The sequence below is a fragment of the Podarcis muralis genome, chromosome 13 (assembly GCF_964188315.1).
Source record: "Podarcis muralis chromosome 13, rPodMur119.hap1.1, whole genome shotgun sequence".
In the NCBI taxonomy this organism is placed as follows: Eukaryota; Metazoa; Chordata; class Lepidosauria; order Squamata; family Lacertidae; genus Podarcis; species Podarcis muralis.
Genome location: NC_135667.1, coordinates 21793910 through 21817122, shown reverse-complemented (window position 1 = coordinate 21817122; position 23213 = coordinate 21793910). Strand labels below are relative to the sequence as shown.

General features: G+C 40.9%; 2 protein-coding genes across 2 annotated transcripts; both read left to right on the top strand.

Moving 5' to 3' along the window:
• Positions 1-313: 313 nt before the first annotated feature.
• On the top strand, positions 314-10467 carry LOC114583216 (vomeronasal type-2 receptor 26-like). Its single transcript, XM_077918134.1, has 5 exons — positions 314-531; positions 1046-1337; positions 7574-7801; positions 8331-8457; positions 9566-10467. The coding sequence occupies exons 1-5, from the start codon at positions 314-316 to the stop codon at positions 10465-10467; spliced, it is 1767 nt and encodes a 588-aa protein (XP_077774260.1).
• A 1537-nt stretch (positions 10468-12004) lies between these two features.
• LOC114583217 (vomeronasal type-2 receptor 26-like) lies at positions 12005-22424 on the top strand. Its single transcript, XM_077918133.1, has 7 exons — positions 12005-12127; positions 13397-13464; positions 13989-14280; positions 16885-17133; positions 17501-17713; positions 19360-19486; positions 21523-22424. The coding sequence occupies exons 1-7, from the start codon at positions 12005-12007 to the stop codon at positions 22422-22424; spliced, it is 1974 nt and encodes a 657-aa protein (XP_077774259.1).
• The last annotated feature ends 789 nt before the right edge of the window (positions 22425-23213 follow it).

The window sequence follows — 23213 nt, the reverse complement described above, 5'->3', positions numbered from 1 at the left end:
ATAATTACCTTCCTGTTTGATGATTGAAAGGTCTGTAATTAATTCTGCTGCTTCACAAATCCTTGGTGTACATTCAGTGGCCCTGGAAAAACACAAAACAAAGCTGTTGGAGGATGTTATAAATATAGCCATGATCATGAAAAAACGTTTTGGGGTACCTTACTTTGATCCTGGATGTCCTAGATTCCCACTTCTCCCAAAACTAAACTACCTCTCAGGTTAGACAGTTGTAATGTAATATAATATGATGATAGTGCTGTGGAAGAGATTAGATGAATATGTGGTTGAAGGTAGATGTGCCCTTATATGGAAGATGGTCTTTTTTGCTGTCTTGCTGCTAGCAATATTTACTCCAAAGGTATGTCAGGTCCACATAGAAGAGTGCAGGATTCAGTTTACACATCAGCCACTTCATAAGTACCATCAGTTAGGAGATTTTATAATTGGTGGCATTGCTTCTCATGGTGGCTTCCTCTCCAATTCAGTAACCTTCACTGAACAAGTCCCACCGGAGTTGTCTGAAGAGCTTGTGTAAGAAATTATTATTATTATTATTATTATTATTATTATTATTATTATTATACTTCTATTTATTTTGTTACTGGAATGAACAGTCCTAGAACAGCAGCCTCAGAACACCTGCTGAGGCTGCAAACCTATACACACTTATGTGAGAATAACACCCTTGAAATCCATTTCTGCCTGAAGATACATGGGATTATACTGTTAAATTAAGGCAATTAATTGAATACTTAACGGGGAAAGGTCCTGTTGCTCCACAGGGGAATGAATAACACTTTATTGGGAGGAATGTATAATTATGTGCCTGAAATTTGTGTACCTTTGAGCAGTTCATTCTTATAATCTTTCTGCAACAAGTAGAATTAATAGGAAAGCTTCTTTTCAGAAGTAGAAATCTCATTCTTCCATTTTATGGTCCTTGTGAGGGCCACATAACACTGAAATGATTAACTTCTGAGTTTAAATGTAAAGGACATACCAGTATGAAGTATCATTTTGATAAAGATTGCAACTCTTGTTCTAGGGTGATGCCTAAGTGTTACCAGCACATCCTAGCCTTAGCATTTGCAGTAAAGGAGATCAACGAAAACTCTCACATCTTACCCAACTACACCTTGGGCTTCCACATCTATGACAGCAATGATAATGCAAGGAAGACCTATCATGCCACAATGCTGCTTTTATCCACACTGGAGAAATTTGTCCCCAACTATATATGTGATATCCAGAATAATCTGACAGCTGTCATTGGGGGACTTGACACTGAGATCTCCCTTCATGTGGCAACCATCTCACATATCTATAAGATTCCACAGGTAGAACACTTCTGCGTGAAAATCCAATACTCTTTCCATACATCTTTTATTCTTTGAGATTTTATTTTGTGCATTGGAAGCAAAATGGATGCATTAGGAATAATCTGATCAAACGTTGTTATTTCATTCTTATACCCAGATTAAGAAAAGCCCTCCTTTAAGTTCATAAATGAGGGAAGAAAATGGGATTGGGAACAGGAAGTTTGTAAGATATAATTGGTATTCAGAACTAGGCAAACTCAGACTGCTAGTTGGTCTTTAATATAAGACAGGTTTTGATGTTCATTGGTTTGTGACAAACAGCTCCCAGTTGCACAAATCACATTTTAAGGAAGCTGATTGAAAGGTTTGATGTGCAACAATTGCAAGTACTGTTCCATAAAACCAATTATCTTGACCAATTTCAATCTGGGTTCAGGTCAGGTTACGAAACTGAATCATCTTTGGTTGTCCTGGTGGATGATGTTTACGGGGAGTTGATAGGAGAATGTGACTGACTTGATTTCTCAATGAACTTTCATACCATTAACCATATGGTCCTTCTGAATCAACTTAGTTAATTGTAGACACTAGTTGTGATCCTATCTGCAGGGTTGCTTTCAGAGAAAAACATTGGGCAGTTGTGCTGTAAGGGGTGCCACAGGGCATCATCAAATGCCACATGTCATTTAACACCTCTATGAAGCCATTGAGTGTGGTCATTAGAAGATTTAGACTGGAAGTCATCAGTACGCTATTTCACTGCAATATTAAATCACTAGATATTGTGCAAGCCTGGACTCAATGGTGCGCTAGATGAGGGCTAACGAACTGATTCTGAATCCTAGCAAGATGGAGGCACCTTGGGGAAGGGTCCCCAAGTCCATTTAATTGATCTATTGCCTGCTTTGGTTCAGTTTATTTTTCCCCTGAAGGAGCATTAAATATTAGGCAAAAACAGTCCCTGTTGCTGTTTCAGTGCCTAAGGCGATCCTCTTCACACAAACCTTTTCAGTGGATGTTACGCAGCCTGCCTCTGTATTGGAATTGTTTTTAGAACTTTTTTTAGGTGTTTTACTGTTTGTGGGTTTTGTATCCTAGGCTCTTTTGGGGGGAAAGTAGAGAGATAAATTATTTTTGATATTAAAATTTATATAAGCAGTCATGGATTTGAAAATTTACACCACCTCTGCAGTGTCACAGACCATGTTCCCATAAGCATCTTATTCAGAATTTTTATGCTCCAAGTTAATGTGTTTTGTTTGCATGTTTTGCATGTTGAATTCCTTTTAATAATCACTCGTGTATCTTCTGAATAAATTCTGCATTTCTGGGTTGATTCCAGTCCCAGACTGAACATACGTAGGTCAAGGAATGAACCCCACATTATAAAATGTACCGTAATTTCCCCTGACATAACCCATCAAAAATAGGGTAACTTAGATACATGTGAGATCCAAATCAGTCAGGATAACAACTACATAAATAGAAATTGCATGATTAGCTCTCTAGGTAAATATGATAAACATTTTGATGTAATTTGCAGTTGTGGCAGCTAATCTGGATCAGTTCCTTGGTTTGAAGGGTAGGGAGGCTTTAACTCCTTGCACATACAAATCCACTTTGGTCCCAACCCAAACTTGGGATCTTGCTTTGCTTTGAAATAATTGTTTTTTTCCGATGCAAGATTTTGGTGTGCATTAATTTTGGAATAGACTCTTGAGAGTCCTATGGACTGCAAGAAGATCAAACGCATCCATTCTTAAGGAAATCAGCCCTGAGTGCTCACTGGAAGGACAGATCGTGAAGCTGAGGCTCCAGTACTTTGGCCACCTCATGAGAAGAGAAGACTCCCTGGAGAAGACACTGATGCTGGGAAAGATGGAGGGCACAAGGAGAAGGGGGCAACAGAGTACGAGATGGTTGGATAGTGTTTTCGAGGTTACCAGCATGAGTTTGACCAAACTGTGGGAGGTAGTGGAGGACAGAGGTGCCTGGCGTGCTCTGGTCCATGGGGTCACGAAGAGTCGGACACGACTAAACGACTAAACAACAACAACAACAACAATTTTGGAATGGGAACACAATGCAATGATAGGGTTAAACACCCCCTACCAATTATATGCCACTTTTCTGATCCAGATCTCCTCCTACCCACCCAAATATGTAATTTGCATTTTAAAAACTACTGAGATGGAGTGGTTGCAGGTGCCAAGAATGCACTTCTAATATACCTCTCCAGCTGCCCTGATTTCATATGTGTAACATGGAGGGGAGTGGTGATAGGAAGCGAGGAGAAGAAAAATGAAGGACACAAAGAGATTTGCTTGGGGAGTTGCCCAACACACATTTGACTCCAGTTCTACAAGGCCAGGGGAAGTGATGGTATTCCAGCTGAACTATTTAAAATTTTAAAAGATGATGCTGTTAAGGTGCTACACTCAATATGCCAGCAAATTTGGAAAACTCAGCAGTGGCCAGAAGATTGGAGAAGATCAGTCTACATCCCAGTCCCAAAGAAGGGTAGTGCCAAAGAATGCTCCAACTACCGCACAATTGCACTCATTTCACACGCTAGCAAGGTTATGCTTAAAATTCTACAAGGAAGGCTTAAGCAGTATGTGGATCGAGAACTCACAGAAGTGCAAGCTGGATTTAGAAGAGGCAGAGGAACCAGAGACCAAATTGCAAACATGCGCTGGATTATGGAGAAAGCTAGAGAGTTCCAGAAAGACATCTACTTCTGCTTCATTGACTATGCAAAAGCCTTTGACTGTGTCGACCACAGCAAACTATGGCAAGTTCTTAAAGAAATGGGAGTGCCTGATCACCTCATCTGTCTCCTGAGAAATCTCTATGTGGGACAAGAAGCTACAGTTAGAACTGGATATGGAACAACTGATTGGTTCAAAATTGGGAAAGAAGTACGACAAGGCTGTATTTTGTCTCCCTGCTTATTTAATTTATATGCAGAATACATCATGCGAAAGGCTGGGCTGGATGAATCCCAAACTGGAATTAAGATTGCCGGAAGAAATATCAACAACCTCAGATATGCAGATGACACAACCTTGATGGCAGAAAGTGAGGAGGAATTAAAGAACCTTTTAATGAGGGTGAAAGAGGAGAGCGCAAAATATGGTCTGAAGCTCAACATCAAAAAAACGAAGATCATGGCCACTGGTCCCATCACCTCCTGGCAAATAGAAGGGGAAGAAATGGAGGCAGTGAGAGATTTTACTTTCTTGGGCTCCATGATCACTGCAGATGGTGACAGCAGCCACGAAATTAAAAGACGCCTCCTTCTTGGGAGAAGGGCAATGACAGGCCTAGACAGCATCTTGAGAAGTAGAGACGTCACCTTGCCAACAAAGGTCCGTATAGTTAAAGCCATGGTTTTCCCAGTAGTGATGTATGGAAGTGAGAGCTGGACCATCAAGAAGGCTGATCGCCGAAGAATTGATGCTTTTGAATTATGGTGCTGGAGAAGACTCTTGAGAGTCCCATGGACTGCAAGAAGATCAAACGCATCCATTCTTAAGGAAATCAGCCCTGAGTGCTCACTGGAAGGACAGATCGTGAAGCTGAGGCTCCAGTACTTTGGCCACCTCATGAGAAGAGAAGATTCCCTGGAGAAGACACTGATGCTGGGAAAGATGGAGGGCACAAGGAGAAGGGGGCGACAGAGGACGAGATGGTTGGATAGTGTTTTCGAGGTTACCAGCATGAGTCTGACCAAACTGCGGGAAGTAGTGGAGGACAGAGGTGCCTGGTGTGCTCTGGTCCATGGGGTCACGAAGAGTCGGACACGACTAAACGACTAAACAACAACAACAACAACTACTGAATTTTAGCTTCAGCTTCACTGGCATGTGGCAACCACCAGATTTCGCCTGGAAAAAATGAAGCCCACATCAGAAAAGCGTCAGCACCTCCTAAATAGCAAAGCTCTCATTTTCTTTGCAGTAATAAATGTTCCCAACCTGAGTTATGAAGAAAGGGGTATAAAGTGAGAGTGCATCTGTATAAATTCTGTTGTGTGTATTGACTGGGGGGGTAGATTGAGACCAGATTGAAATTTTACCAGCATTATCTCTATTCACTGAAATTTAAACCCTGTTAATCACTTGTTAATCTCTGAGAGATTAACTAAATTGGATATCAGACTAGAAAACAGTTCCAGAAATAATGTGTGTGAGTGGCTGTAAATAGTTGAATCTGCTGTAAAATGATAGGATCTATATCACCTTTCTCTGATCTCTCTTTAGCTCACATATGGGCCTGCTCCAGTGATGAGTGATAAAATCCCAGGATATTCCTTCTACCAGATGGCCCCCCAGGAACACCAACAGTTTGCAGGGATCCTCTCTTTGCTTCTACATTTCAAATGGACATGGGTTGGGGTTGTTGTGATGGATAATGACAATGGAGAAAGATTTGTTCAAACTGTACTCCCAATGTTTACAAACAGTGGTATCTGCTTTGCTTTTGTAGGAAGAATCCCAAAAGTTACTTTTGTCAGTAACTCAGATAATATTCTTGAACAAGGGGGGAAAGTGCATGATGAAATAATGGCTAGTAAAGCTAATGTTGTGGTGCTCTATGGAGAATCTTACTCAATGGCATTTTTTAGGTGGATTCCATATCTAAAGGGCATTACACAAGTGGCTATGAGTGTAAAAGGAAAAGTATGGATAACAACAGCCCAGATGATGTTCATTGCATATAGCATTCAAAGGAATTTGAATTTAGATATGTTCCATGGCACTTTATCTTTTGCAATTCATTTGAATGACGTAGAAGGATTTCAGCAATATGTCAAGAGCCGAAATCCATCCATTACAGATGGAGATGGTTTTATCAGGGACTTCTGGCAACAGGCCTTTGGCTGTGAATTCCCAGATTCAATGGATAATAAAATGGAGGGGGATATTTGCACTGGGGAAGAAAAGCTGGAGAGCCTTCCTGGGGACTTATTTGAAATGAGCATGACAGGTCATAGCTATAGTATCTACAATGCTGTTTATGCTGTGGCCCATGCTTTACATGTGATGTCTGCAGGTTGGCTTAGACACAGAGGACTGGTGCACAAAAGGAAACAGAAGAATTGGAGCCAGCAGTTCTGGAAGGTAAGACGTTGAACCATAGGAGCCAACTCCTAGGGGCTGTGGGGTTTTGGTCCCCACAATAAAATATTTGACTGGGCCCCCGCAAAGTTTATGAGCATTCTCATTCATATGGTGTGTGTGCACTGCTTCATGAGATTGATTATGTGGGGTGGGGCTTACCTGGGTCCCCACAATATTTTATTCATGTTGGCACTCCTGAGTTGAAGAGTCTCAAGTGGCAGAAATTGGGTCTTATTTCCTTCCAACATCTGGGCTACCTCAGTGTTGCAGATCTAGTCTTTGCTGCTTGGCTTCACAGCTTTCTTTGTGTGCATCAAGAAGAGGAAAACAGTGCTGGATTTATACTTTGTAGGCAGGGCAGGAGGAATTGAAGTTAAAGGTGGCCTGGCTGGTTTATGATATATTGTGATACTTCCAAATTCTGGACATTTGTGGCACTTGTTGAAGAGAGAGGTTTGGAAGAGAGATTCTTACTGCCTCATAGCAGAGTTAGCACAATGCCAATTGTTCCAAGCACATTAAACTTGGTTAGATTTACATCTCCCCTCATTCACCTTTAAACAAATGTTCCCTACAAAAATACTTAGACCAGAATAAATTACAGACACTTAGCTTTCCAAATACAGTAAGTGAATATTTTACTCAGAATTTCAGAAGTTACAGTAAGCAAGTCTCCATCTGCAGGCAGTAAAACAAAGATTTTGTAAAAAATAAATAAATCCTAATGACATAAAAAGTGCTTGGTTTCCTTACAAAAAGAATCAGCAAGTAACACCACTCCTGACTAGCAAAAAGAGAAAGAACAAAATTGTTGTCTCAGCTTTTGGCTCTGAGGCCACCCCACATCTGACTCAGAGTTTGTCCACACTTCTGTTTGCCTCACTACTTTCCCCCAGGTAAACTCATGGTTTACTGCTGAATCAGAGGCATGGAACAAGAGGAAGTGAGGACAAGCCCTCTCTCAACATCCACCATTAGTTTGGGACTTTGCTCATTATTAGATGATGCCTTAATGTTTTCCTTTGTGTCAATATCCCTTCAGAGCAACAGGTTTACCATCCTTACGTTTGATCATCATATGAAAGATCAAAGTGCAGTCTTCTATGAATGCCTCCTTTCATCTTCTAGCTCCACTACTTTCTGAGAAGTGTCTCCTTTAACAACACTGCAGGGGATGAGGTCTCCTTCAGTGAAAATGGCGAGGTAGTATTTGGCTTGGACGTTATCAACTGGATTATTTCATCCAACCACTCCCTTACTAGAGTGAGGGTTGGAAGGATGGATTCACAGGCTCCTCCAGACAAAGCATTTACCATTGATGAAGATGCCATAATGTGGCACAGCTGGTTTAACCAGGTAGGGCCCTTGTGTGAGCTATTTTGAAGAATTCTAATTCTAAATGAGCACTTGATCACACACACACACCTATGAAAAGCTGGTTTTTCATTGAAAGAAGGTTAATGTCTATCAATGTGTTTGTATTGATACAAAAAGGTTGGCCAATCACAGGTTCATATGGAGAGAGGCAGTCCTTGAGGAATTGCAGTTCTGAGGTGTTTCAGGGTTATATGTGTACAATTATATTGTGGTTGCTTTCTTGTACTGTAGTTTGTGACCTTGATCATATAGAATACTGCCCAAACACCTCAATATCAGTCCCCAAAAGTAGTTTCTATAAATGTTCACTGTGTGGCAATGCTTTGTCTAGTTGAAGTGAATACATTTGTGATATTATCAGCATTTTCTCCTAATGCCCAATTAAAGTTGCTTTATCAATGTCTGGTACATCATACCAGGTAATTCCCCATAGAAAATGACCTACAACCAGAAGGATTCCTGAATTAATCATAGTTCTCTTATCATTATTCTGCTCTTTATGTATTAGACTCAGCCTCATTCTGTATGTACTGTGAGTTGTCAACCTGGATCTAGCAAGAAAATGAAGGAGGGGGAGCCATTTTGCTGCTACAATTGCATCCCATGTCCAGAGGGGAAGATTTCAAACAAAGAGGGTAAGAGTTCATTGTACTTAGTTTCCTTTGAAATATATGGTAAGAGGAGTGATTATTGTAAACTGTGAGGAAAAATAATTTGCTTTGAGATAACAGTCACTGCTGAGGAAGCTCAGGACTATGATCCTATGGAGGATGCCTTAAGTAGGATTGAGAGGCTAATAATAACCAGGTTATTGAAAATATCCAGTATGGTAAAGGTACTTTTGGATCAACCAATAACTGTTGATATTGTTCAGCAGCTGATGGCTGAACAATTAAAAATGATCAAATAATATTTGATGAAGATGAAGAAAATAAAGAAAATGAGCCAGATGATGAACCACAGAAATACAACATAGAAAATGGAAACAGGGAATAAACAGAGGGCCCAGATCAAATTGATGAAAAGTTGGCAGGACTGGATCAAGAAATAATCAAATTGATAGATGCAGACCGTCACATGGAAATGAAAATGACCTCCATACAAGGATTCCTGTGTGGGATAAGAGTTAAGATATACCTCTGAGAGAGGAATTTGGTTTTTTTTTTTCCTTTTTTATGTTTTTAGTTTTGTTTAGTTAGTTTTTTATTGTAATGTATTGTGAAAATTCTCAATAAAACTTTCCAAAATAAGAGAAAAGGAATAAATGGTATTGAAATTAAGTCGTGTCTGACAAATTGCTCTCAAATACATTTAAGCCTATTTAAATTAGTCTGGATCAAACACAAAGGCTACTGAATTATAATGCAAAATGGCTTGTAATCCAGAGGAATATGCACATCAAATTATGCAACTCCAAGTGCTAATTTTTTAATTTTAAGTTATCGAATGATTATTGAAACAGCTAGTGCAGTTTCCTAAAGAATAACATTACTACCACATTTAGCATAAGTTTTTGATCCCAGATAGCTTATGACATCGTTTCCATTGCTGCATTCCTCACCCCAGTCAGATGCTACTTTAGATCCATGTAAAACTTAAGCTGTCATACTCACCCCTACACACCACATTAACTGTATAATCTTATTTCAAAGGATCTGTGTAAGGAGAGCAGTCACAGCATGCTGTTGAAATTGATGACAAGTATATTAGCTCAGATAATCAAGTCACATCCTTTTCCCCCAGATATGAATGACTGCAATAAATGCTCAGATGAAAACTATCCTAGTGAGAACCAGGATGTGTGTATTCCCAAGGACATAAACTTCTTGTCTTATGCAGAACCTTTGGGCATCAGTTTAGCCTTCCTGGCTCTTTTCTTTGCTTTGATCACAGCACTGGTATTGCTAACATTTCTGAAGAACCACAACACACCCATTGTCAAAGCCAACAACCGAATCCTCACCTACATTCTCCTCATCAACCTTCTGTTCTGCTTCTTTTGTGCATTATTGTTCATTGGCCAACCTAAGAATGTGACTTGTCTCCTTCGGCAAACTGCTTTTGGAATCATCTTCTCAGTTGCTCTTTCCAGTGTGCTGGCAAAAACCATCACTGTGGTTCTGGCTTTCATCACCACCAAACCAGGATCCAGAATGAGGAAGTGGGTGGGGAAAAGACTGACCAGTTCCATTGTTTTTTCATGCTCCCTTCTTCAAATAGGCATATGTATTGTGTGGCTGGCAACATCTCCCCCATTCCCAGACGCTGACATGCACTCGGTGACTGAACTAATTATACTAGAATGTAATGAGGGGTCTGTGACTATGTTTTACTGTGTTCTTGGCTACATGGGCTTCCTGGCAATTGTGAGTTTCATTGTGGCTTTTCTTGCCAGAAAGTTACCTGACAGCTTCAATGAAGCCAAGTTCATCACTTTCAGCATGTTGATCTTTTGCAGTGTTTGGTTATCTTTTATTCCATCCTACCTGAGTGCCAAGGGGAAATACATGGTTGCTGTGGAGATCTTCTCTATCTTAGCCTCTGGTGCTGGATTGCTGAGTTGCCTCTTTTCCCCCAAATGCTATATTATTTTGTTTAGACCTGAGCTAAATAACAGGAAACAACTAATAAGAATTAAAAAATGAAGAAATATGTATTTGATATTGCTTATAATCAATAAGTCTATGTGTGTGTACTCGTATGCAAGCATGTGCATGCATACATATGAAGTTGACTATTTGTAAACAATAATAATAATAATTTCTCGGCAGTTGTCTTATGTTAGTCATATCTACAGGTCTCCAAAACACCCCACACGTTTCCTGCAGAAAACCCACTGTTTCCTCAGGCTTTCTCGGGATAAAGAAGCAGGGCAGAGAGAAGTGTGGATGAGCCCACAAACAGTAAAAATATGCACACGCACACACACACCATAACTCACTGCCTTCCAAAGGCCTATAGAAACAGAAATGTTCTGGCCTTCTGCCTAACAACAAACAGTGATAGCGCCAGGCATGCTTCCCAACATGCATTCCATAAAAAGAGATCTATCACTGAGAAAGCCCACACTCATATTGCCATCCTCTGTATTTTCCTTAGGAGACACATGGAGAAAGGCCTCTGGTTATAAATCATACGATCACAGGAAATTCTTGAGGTACTGGGGCCCTGAGCCATGTAAGGCTTTATAGCTCTAAAACACCACTTTGAAATGAGCTCTGTGTCTCTTTCAACTAAGATTCCCATGCAGGGTGGCCAAGGTAGTTTCTGTGCCTAAAGTGAACCTAAACCCTGATTGAAATGGATTTTAAAAATTGATCTCACCCAAGAAATCCTGGATCTGGACAGCAACCACCTTCATGGGAACTTTGCCTCTGGAAAGAGATTGGAAAGACTGGAAAGAAAAAATGTAAGGACCTAGAGGAGGAGATCAGAATACTACCATAAACACAGCAGAAAATGGAAACAGCAGGAAATAGAATCTGACCATACAGAACTTGGCTTATTTCAAATAATCCTTTTTTAATGTAACCAGAAGATGGAAAATTAGAAGCTCTTTTTATCTATCTTTTGTTTCTTTCCCTTTTGTCTTTTTCCTTTTCTTTATCTTCTTATTCTCTTGTTCTTTCCTTTCTCGTTCTTTTCTTTCTTTCTTTCTTTCTTTCTTTCTTTCTTTCTTTCTGTTTCATTTTTATTTTGAAGTCCTATGTTTAGGATCTTTGCTAAAGTTCAGGGATTAAGTAGTCATGGGAATGATGGATGGTTGATGGAGGACCTTGGGTGGGTCCTCCACAGTGAGAACCTGGGTGGGAAAAGGATGATTCCTGGGAGCGACTGCTACCCTCTTATCTGGTGAGGGCTGAGAATTGCCTCTAGGAGAGGACTCTGTATTCTACTTGTTTTGCTTGTTATTTTTGTAGCTGTTATCTTCTGTATTGTGAAAAACTTTAATAAAATTATAGATAGATATGGATTGTATTCTTTGTGGCTGTTTCTTGTGTACTGGGAGAAAACCCATCAAGTGGTTTTTGCATTCATGGCCACCAGGATTCAGGATGAGGAACTGGGTGGGGGAAAGACTAGCTAACTCCATTGTTCTTTTTTTGCTCTGTTATTCAAGCAGGCATTTGTACTGTTTGGCTGGCAACCTCTCCCCCATTCCCAGATGCTTACAGGCATCCAATGACTGAAGAAATGGTCTTTGAATGTAATGAGGGGTCTTTGACTCTAACTTACTCTGTTCTTAGCTACATTGGCTTCTTGGACATTGTCAGTTTTCTTGTGATGTTCAGGTTAAGTGTCAAGGTAAGTGTCAATTTATTCTGAATTTTTAATTGTAATAAAATCAAATGAGTCACACATTGGAAATACCTGTCCTGGGATAGTGTCTAGTATCCAAAAGTGGGTGGGTGTGGGTGTTTCAGTCCAAAGGAGAATAATGTCATTATGGCTATTTTCCTCAGCTTGAAATTTCCAACCAATGGGAACTTTCACCAGCAATTTCACTGTGGGCACAAATCCACCTCCTTGGTGTCCCATGGGACTAAAGGCTTTTATGGAAAATAAGTATCACCTTGGATTTTGACCACATTTGACAGCAATCTGAGTACAAAATGGATATTCAATCTAGGCTCTTTATTTAGAGGCTCTGAAAGAACTGCTGCAGAGGCAAATGGCATGTAACTCACATACATACATACAAACACATACATACATAAATAAAGCAATAACCTCTCTTAAATATATAGTGCCGTGATAAAGCAATAAAATATTGGTGTGTCGTCCTTTTAAAGTTCGTTCTTTCAAACTGTTAACACAAAATCTTGTTTTGTGCTTCACTCTCAGTACTAAAACCAATTCTCTTTCAGTTGCTTCAGTTCTGGAGCAATCTTCCTAAAATGGCTTCCTGTGGTAATAGCTCCATAAAGAAAAGGAAACATGCATAGCCTTTGTAACAGAGCCACACTCATACTCTATTTCTGAACTTCTTTTCTTAGTCATTCCAAAACCTACTGCCCCTCGTTTTCTAACTCAGTAAAAGAAAAAACTTCTCTTCAGAATATGTGACAAACACATTTTCTTTAGTGATTCCACAGGGCAATTCTAGCTTTGGCAATAATTACCTTGATTATCAACATAACTGTATTTAATTCTGGAGCTTTTCAAAACCCCAGAGCCAGTAACCATTTAGAGCTAGGGAGGGGGGCTGGGAACAGGTGATGATTCTGGGTACTTCACATTATATAAAATAAGAATCAGATCTATCAGACTAAGTTCTTGCAATTTTCAAATCTTGAATCTACCATTCAAGTCAGATAGATGTAATTATGGAGAGTCTAATGACAGTGCTTATTTGCTAAAGAAAAGTGTTGCTAAAGAAAATAGGGGGGAACTGTAGAGTCAAGATTTCTGCTCACTTTTGTGATGACAGTTGCAGTGTTCTTGCTGCTGATACTTCTTCCTCATGTGGTATGTGACATTCACAGTGCTCAATGCAGGGACCGTAATCCCCACCCGCCACCTCAAAAGTATCATAAGTCCGGAAGCCTTATCCTTGGTGGCATTGCTTCTCAGGCTCGCTTGGTTTCCAACTCATTCATCTTCGAAGAAGAACCCCCTCCAGCTTCAACAGAAGAGCTTGTGTAAGGATTTTTAAAAAAATAATCTTGCTTTATTCCACCAGGATAATCATAATACAGTGGTACCTCAGGTTAAGAACCTAATTCGTTCTGGAGGTCTGTTCTTAACCTGAAACTGTTCTTAATCTGAGGTACCACTTTAGCTAATGGGGCCTCCCGCTGCCACACGACTGCTGTTCTCATCCTGAAGCAAAGTTCTTAACCTGAGGTACTATTTCTGGGTTAGCGGAGTCTGTAACCTGAAGATTCTGTAACCCAAAGTACCACTGTATAATAAATTATTGGAGCTGCAGATCACTGTCTTGTTCCTTTGGGGTGTAGAAAATGTTAAGATGATAAAGAGAACACTGAAGAAAAGAAGCTCTCTACTCCACATGTTAAAAGAATGGTCACACTTTTCAAAGCTACCCTACTTCTTCCTTATTAATTTTCTTTGTCCTTCCACATCCACTCCTTTATTCCAGTCGTTTCTTTCTTTAACTACATAAGGGAAACCCTTCTGATCCACAATCCATCTCTCATTCTAGCATTGTGCCTAAGAACTACCAACACATTCTGGCCTTGGAGTACGCAGTGAAGGAAATCAATGAAAACTCACAGCTCTTACCCAATGTCACCTTGGGTTTCCACATCTATGACAGCTATTTAAGTGCAAAGTGGACCTATCATGCTACTTTGATGCTTACATCAAATCCAGACAGGTTTGTTCCCAATTACAGGTGTGGTGTCCAGAATAGCCTGACAGCAGTCATTGGGGGACTGGATTCCGAAATCTCCCTTTACATTGCAACAATCTTGGATATCTATAAGATTCCACAGGTATGTTTTTAGTGGAGTATAGGATTCTACCTACTTCATTTTTCTTTCTGCTTTCATATAGATATTTATTTATTTCTGCTTTCATATAGATATTTATTTATGACCTTCTTGTGGTGGCTATGAAAAACATTCCTCATGAACATTCATTTCATAGCTTGGTTCCTGCTGATCAGATCATCTGATATCAATGAACTTTTTATCTACATACCTAGATACACACTCTGAGAGCCAAACTGAACCTGTGTATGTTTAACAAACAAAGTGCCTACCTGCTTGGCTATAAAATAAGGGAGGGGAGTCTGTTTTTTTCTTTATTAGATGGACTGGACTGAATCATCCAGGTGTCCTTTACCTTTACCTTTATCAAATCCTACTCATCACATGGTTCTCAGTTCTGATTAGACATGGATAGGACTGTATTGATAAACTATAATTTTCCCTTTCCCTCTTTCAAGGCACGGCTAACAGATTGAGGTTGAATGCTGACAAGACAGAAGTACAATTTTGGGGGGACAGGGGGAAGGTGGGTATGGAGGACTCCCTGGTCCTGAATGGGGTAACTGTGCCCCTGAAGGACCAGGGAGTCATTTTGGACTCACAGGTGTCCATGGAGGCGCAGGTCAATTCTGTGTCCAGGGCTCCATATGGTATGCAGGCTGTGACCCTACCTGCCCGCAGATTGTCTCGCCAGCGTGGTGCATGCTCCAGTTCTCGCCTGCTTCGACTACTGCAATGTGCTCTGCGTGGGGCTACCTTTGAAGGTGACCCGGAAACTGCAACAAATCCAGAATGTGGCGTCAAGACTGGTGACCGCCAAGACCACATAACACTGGTCCTGAAAGACCTACATTGGCTCCTAGTATGTTTCTGAGCACAATTAAAAGTGCTGGTGCTGACCTTTAAAGCCCCAAACCGTCTCGGCCCTGTATAGCTAAAGGAGCGTCTGCACCCCCAGCGTTCACCCCCAACACTAAGGTCCAGTGCCAAGGGCCTTCTGGTGGTTCCCTCACTGAAAGAAGTGAGGTTACAGGGAACCAGGCAGAGGCCCTCCTCAGTGGTGGCACCCGCCCTGTGGAACGCCCTCCCAGCAGATGTCAAGGAAATAAACAACTACTGTACCTGTCTTTTAGAAGACATCTGAAGGAGGATGTGAGGGCGATCTGGCTGCAACATCTGTCACCCCATTGATCACCAGGGTAGAAGACATCTGAAGGCAGCCCTGTATAGGGAAGTTTTTGATGTTTGAAGTTTTATTCTGTTTAATATTCCATTGGGAGCTGCCCAGAGTGGCTGGGGAAACCCAGCCAGATGGGCAAGGTATAAATAATAAAGTTGTTGTTGTTGTTGTTGTTGTTGTTGTTGTTGTTGTTGTTGTTAGCTATGGCCCTTCCCCTACAATTCCCTAAAAACCAGAGGTTCTCAGAATTATGTGTGCAGGTGAGGAGGCTATTTTATCCCAGATCTCAATGGCCATAGGAAATATGCTTTTAAATTTCTGTAGTTCACCTTCTCCTCCCTATTTTTCTCAAAGTGCAGAAGAGAAAATTTTGGCACCTGAGTTTCCCCCAAAGAGCAACATTTCCAGCAAGGCAACTGTGGTTTTAAGACGCGCTTCAGAGAATCATGTGTGGCAGTGAGGAGGTTTTCTTATCCTCCACTATCAATACCCATCCCATGTAAAATGTACTTGTGAACTCTAACACCTTCCCCTGTCCCCTTCCTGGATAACCCTTTCATTCAGGTCTCTACTTTTCTCCAACATCTATTCTATCACTGGAGTCTAATGCAGATCTCTGTCCCACCTTGAACTCACTAGATGACCATAGGCTGCCTCCTGCTACCTAAATATTAAATTCCTATCTCTATCATGCAAACAAAGACATTCATTTATCTTGGTGGATAGTTATAACTATTAATTTAATGTGCATTCCTTTTAATACTTGCAAGTGGCATGTTTTTTATTGTCTTTCTCCCCCATTATTAATACCTGCCTAGCTCATATATGGTTCTGCTCCAATGATGAATGATAAGACCCCAGGCCTTTCCTTCTACCAGATGGCGCCTCAGGAAGGCCAACAGTACATGGGGATTCTCTCTTTGTTGCTGCATTTTAGGTGGACGTGGATTGGGCTAGTTGTTATGGATAATGACAATGGTGAAAAATTCGTGCAAATTGTAGTTCCTCTGTTTTCCAAGAATGGTGTGTGTTTTGCCTTCCTAGAAAGAATCCCTGGTTATAGTTTTGTCTCTGAAACTAATGACATGATAAATCAGGGGGCAAAAATACATGATAAAGTGATGAGCAGCAAAGCCAACATTGTGGTGGCGTATGGAGAATCTTATTCCATGACAATGTTCAGATGGCTTCCATATATATCAGGGCTCGAACACATGAGAAATAAACCAAAGGGTACAGTATGGATAACAACAGCACAAGTGGAATTCACTTCACTGGCCTATCAAAGAAACTGGGAGACAGATTTATTCCATGGAGCTCTGTCCTTCAAAATTCACTCCAGTAATATACCTAGTTTCCCCCAATTTGTTGCAAGAATCCAATTTAGCAGAACAGAAGATGGTTTTATTACAGCATTCTGGAAACAGGCATTTGGGTGTGAGTTTCCAAATACTGTTGTGGACAATATAAATGGAGATATTTGTACAGGGCATGAGAAGATGGAGAGCCTTCCGGGAACTTATTTTGAATTAACCATGACTGGTCACAGCTACAGCATCTACAATGCTGTCTACGCTGTGGCCCATGCTTTACATGATATGTCCTCATCTGTACCCAAACAGAGAGGAATGGTGGATGAAAGAGGACCAAAGCTTCAAAATCAACAGCTGTGGCAGGTACTGGATTCAAAATCCTTCATTTGGCATCACACTGTATATTGGATGGTTTTTTCTCACAATTCTTACTGTGCTAACATTTTCTTCTTCCTTACACATTGACAGAATATAATAGTCCCTATGTCAATCTGCTATTCTGTTTTAATGTTTGTGGTTTGTTAATTTACTATATGTACATTGTACTAATTTTTGCAGATTCATGTACAAGTCCTTCATGCAATCTCTTTGTCATCACGAATGAGCATATCTTCCATAACCCTTTTCCCACACAAATATACAAAGTTGTTTTGCTGCTGCCATTGAACCTTAATCTGAAAGACCCCAATGCAGCCCTTTCTAAAGTCTTACCTTTTCTCTTTCAATTTAGCTCCATCGCGTTCTCAGAGATGTTTCATTTAACAACAGTGTGGGGGACAAAGTATTCTTTAATGAGAATGGAGAGGTAGTAGCTGGATTGGATATTGTCAACTGGATTCTGCACTCAAACCAGTCCTTTCATCTTGTGAAAGTTGGGAGCATTGCCGACCAAGCATTCACTATCAGAGATGATGGCATAACGTGGCACAACTGGTTTAACCAGGCATGGTACAATTTTTAGCAGACAAGGAAGTATTCAAATGTTGAGTGAACATTCACTTCTAATCTGTACATTTAATTTCTTTGGGCAGTGTTCAGCCCAAAGCACAATTTGCGGCTTATATGGCCTAATTATGTGAAGAGGGTGCTTGCAGAAATGTGTCTAACTACATGCCCTCTCAAGGGGACATGGGTGGTGCTGTGGTCTAAACCACTGAGCCTTCGGCTTGCTGATCGGAAGGTTGGCAGTTTGTCTCCCCGTGACGGGGTGAGTGCCCGTTGCTCAGTCCCTGCTGCTGCCAACCTAGCAGTTTGAAAGCACGTCAAAGTGCAAGTAGATAAATAGGTACCAATATGGTGGTAAGGTACACGGCATTTCCGTGCGCTGCTCTGGTTTCAGTGTTCCGTTGTGCCAGAAGTGGCTAAGTCATGCTGGCCACATGACCCAGAAAAACAGTCTGCAGACAAATGCCGGCTCCCTCGGCCAGTAAAGTGAGATGAGCGCCGCAACCCCAGAGTCATTCGCAAATGGACTGAACTCTCAGGGGTCCTTTACCTTTTTTAACATGTCCTCTCAAACCCTTCCCATCATGGCTGGTGAAATCAAGTGAGGGAGAGTTGATCCGGTGGGTCCATGTTGAATATTTCCTTGTGGGAAGGGGTGGTACCTGCTGCTCCATCTACGCTTACTGAGAGAAGCAGATAATGAAATAATAGTCCAGATTTCCCCTTTAGAAGTGATTTAAAAGAAACTAATCAGATCCTCTTGAAGGACTCCTTCCAATAATAATTGTGAAAACTGGCAATTTAATTATAACCTCTGGAATGATGTTCAATATACCATTTTCCCACCCTATATATATATTCTGTTGTTTCACCTCTGTTTTCTGCATTTCCCTCTCCTATTCCCTTGTAATAGATTGTTTTTATTGTTTTTATTACATTGGAAATATTTGCTAAGGGGTAAATAGAGGGGAAAAGCTCTGAAGCAGAATGTGACACTATCACGATTATTAGAAATATGGGATAAGTATAAAAATAAATTAAGTCCAGGTATCTCCCCTCTGGCTTCTATAATAAAACTAATAGATTTCTTAGGAGAAATCAGGGATCACATTTCATTAATTAGGGGGGAAGGGAGTTCATAATTTGGAGATTTAACAGAGAAAAATAGGATTGTTGCCACCATGTTACAAATATTTTCAATAAGATGTTGTATTTTGTTGAAAATACTGTGCCCAGTATATGCATTAAAACAAGAGTCAATTTGGAGGGAAATGGCAGTGAACAAAATCACTGTCATCTTGTAAAAAAAGTGGAAGAAAAAAGATATTCCAACTCTGAATTATTCTTTTTAAAAAGATGGCAACAATAGTGAAACCATACTACTGTGTAGGAAGCAAAATTGCGACCAAATTTATAGAAACCTGTTCAGTTTTTACAATATGTTGTCTGTGTAGGTATAAATAAAAGAATAACGCTGTACCGTATTAATTGTTTGTAGAAAAAGAAAATGGTTGTAGCTTTGAGCCCATTCATACATTACAGAATAGTCTTGTCACTTTGGAAGCATATGGAAAATTCCTGGACATTTAAGGATTCCAAGCTCTTCATTCTGAACATTGTTCTCCTCTTTCATATTTGGATTAGACGCAGCCTCTTTCCATATGTACTGAGAGTTGCCACCCTGGGTCCAGCAAGAAGGTGAAGGAGGGGGAGCCATTCTGCTGCTATGATTGCATCCCATGTCCAGAAGGGAAGATTTCAGAGCAGAAGGGTAAAAAATATATTCTACTGGTTTACCAAATAGACCAAATATAATCCAGAGGAATAGGTATACAGAACTGCTTAAAAAGGGGGGGGGGTGAGGTTATTACTCTTCTGCACTCTGGGACATAAGTTTTGCTATATATGGTGGACATCATTCTTTATGATTAAACATGTATTAAAGGTGATATGGCCATGTAAGAGCAGATGGTTTCCACATACATGTCCACATACTTTATCAAACAGTAGCCGGGGGGGCAGTTTCCGATTCTAGTGGCACTTGAACAGCCAATGATGGTGTGAACTGGGGGGGGGCAATTCAGTTTAAAATGAAATATGTGCATATACTATGCATATTATGACATAGAGCAGGGGTAGGCAACCTAAGGCCCATGGGCCGGATGCAGCCCAGTTGCCTTCTCAATCTGGCCCATGGACGGTCTGGGAATCAGTATGTTTTTACAAGAGTAGAATGTGTCCTTTTATTTAAAATGCATCTCTGAGTTACATGTGGGGCATAGGAATTTGTTCACTTACCCCCAGAAAAAATATAGTCCCGCCCACCACATGGTCTGAGGGACGGTGGACCGGCCCATGGGTGAAAAAGGTTGCTGACCCCTGACATAGAGCAACCATGGAGCATGGGTTTTTCTTGGTGCTCCAAGCAGCAACTGTTGTTGATGGCATTCATCTGTCTCAGGAGAGAATGAAAGAGTGTACTTTCAGGGTTGACATCAAACCACTGAAGAGCTGCAGTGCCTGCTGTTGCTGTAGAAACTGATACAGGAGAGACATGTTTTACTGCAGATGGGGCAGATGAAGGAGTCCGGTTTTGTTGCTACAGATGCACCATGGTCTTTCTTCTCTCTGCACTCCCCCCAGTGGTCATTTCTCCTCTGGTCCCTACTGTAAACTGTTAATAAAGAAGACCATCTTTGGACCACCTCTTGCCCATGTGCACATCAGTTTGCATAGATGCAGAATAATCCATTTCTGCACATTGCTTTGGGAGGGATGGAATGCACAGGTTCACTCCATAATGCAGATTAAATAAAACTCCTCTGTGATCCCTAAATCAAGCACTGGGTTGAGTCTAGAAACAAAGCTACATTCCCTTGAACATCAAGTAAGGCACCCTCAGAAGTAGTAGCACCTAGCACCGCTGACACTGAGAAAAGAGAAGGGTGTCATCTTTGCAACTGATGCAATGACAGAAAATTGCAGCAACCATATGCTTTTTGCAACTGTTTTGTCCACCTACATCTGCATAGGCTGCTCAGGAAGCGTATGTTATGCTTGCAAGATCTGAATACTCATTGTTACCACTAATTCACAACAGATTATTCTTGCTCAGTTGTACAATCATTATTTGCAATATTGTATGCATGTTTAATATTGTGGCAGCTATATAAATAATTATAGGTATGTTAATGCCACATATTTTATTTTTTAAAAACTACTGTGAGGTCAGCTATACCCAGCATGCTGTGTGTCCAATACACTGATGCAGTCAATTTTTGTTGAAGGTTTAATGATAATTGGACTCCAGTCACCATTAGCAGGGCTCTATGATCACAGCTGGTTTACTACATCTTCATGCCTAAACCAAAAGTTGGACTTATATCTGTTTAAATGACTTTAAAACCTCCAGATTTAAATACCCAGATGCTGCCACATTGCAGAGTATCAGCATTAAATTTATCCTGTAACTTGAATACAGTGGCACCTCGGGTTAAGTACTTAATTCGTTCCGGAGGTCCATTCTTAACCTGAAACTGTTCTTAACCTGAAGCACCACTTTAGCTAATGGGGCCTCCTGCTGCCGCCGTGTCACAGGAGCCCGATTTCTGTTCTTATCCTGAAGCAAAGTTCTTAACCTGAAGCACTATTTCTGGTTTAGCGGAGTGTGTAACCTGAAGCGTATGTAACCTGAAGCGTATGTAACCCGAGGTACCACTGTACATGGTTTTTATTGGTCCTGGAGGAATGATTTTGCCATTTCTTACAAGATTAATGGCGTAAGACAAAACCTTTTTCATGTTGCAGATATGAACGACTGCCAGAAATGCACAGATGGGAACTATCCAAACAAAAACCAGGATTTCTGTATTCCCAAGACTGTAACCTTCTTGGCTTATGAAGAACCATTAGGGGTCAGTTTAGCTTGTTTTTCTCTGTCCTTTGCTTTGCTCACAGTTCTGAACCTAGGAACATTTATGAAGCACCATGACACTCCCATCGTCAAAGCCAACAACCGCGACCTCACCTACATTCTCCTCATCTCCCTCTTGCTCTGCTTCCTGTGTGCTTTACAGTTCATTGGCCGACCTGAGATGGTGACGTGTCTCCTGCGACAAACAGTTTTTGGAAGTGTCTTCTCTGTGGCTATTTCTTGTGTCTTGGCAAAAACCATCACAGTGGTTCTTGCATTCATGGCCACCAGGCCAGGATCCAGGATGAGGAAGTGGGTGGGGAAAAAGCTAGCTAACACCATTGTTCTTTCCTGCTCTGTTATTCAAGTAGGCATTTGTACTATATGGCTGGCAACCTCTCCTCCATTCCCAGATGCTGACAGGCACTCAATGACTGATGAAATTATACTAGAATGTAATGAGGGGTCTGTGACTCTGTTTTACTCTGTTCTTGGCTACATGGGCTTCTTGGCCATTGTCAGTTTCATTGTGGCATTCCTTGCCAGGAAGTTGCCGGACAGTTTCAACGAAGCCAAGTTCATAACTTTCAGCATGTTGGTTTTTTGCAGTGTTTGGGTGTCCTTTGTTCCAACCTACCTGAGCACCAAGGGAAAATACATGGTTGCTGTGGAGATCTTTTCCATTTTAGCCTCCAGCGCTGGCTTGCTGGGCTGCATCTTTTCCCCCAAATGCTACATTATTATTTTGAGACCTGAGCTGAACAACAAGGAACAGCTAATAAGAAGAAAAGAATGAATAATTTGTGTCTTTATACAATAGTTTGTGAGAATCTTATTTTCAGCAGCTACCCTATGTAATGCCCTGGCTGCAGAATAAAGGCCAATTTAAAGTCAAACTTGACCAGAAAAGCACTACGGTCTGTACCACTGAAACTGCTACATTGAAATACAGTGGAGCCTTGGGTTGTGAATGTGATCTGTGCAGGAGGCACGTTCACAACCCACAGCGTTCGCAACTCGCAGCGCCACGTCTGCACATGCGTGGGTCACGATTCGGCACTTCTGCACATGCCCAAAGTGCAATTTAGTGCTTCTGCACATGCACGAGCGCCAAAACCCGGAAGTAACCCATTCCCGTACTTCCAGGTTCGGCACGATGCGCAACCCGAAATCATGTAACCTGAAGCATCTGTAACCCGAGGTGCCACTGTACAGTAAGCCCATAACTTATGTGAGGATTACATTCCAGGGATTGCACTGAAACCAAAATTTCAAATTCTCAAAATGACAATGTTGTTTCTTGGACATCTACCTCCTTGCCACTCCCTATCTATCTATCATCTATCTATCTATCTATCTATCTATCTATCTATCTATCATCTATCTATCATCTATCTATCATCTATTTATCACCTATCTGTCATCACCTATCTATCTACCTACCTACCTACCTATTTATCTATCTATCATTTATTTATTTATTTATCTATCTATCTATCTATCTATGCCAAGCACATAAAGTTAAATGAACACAAATTAATATGCATGAGTTGTGGGTTTTCTGTATATACCGTAAATGAAAGAT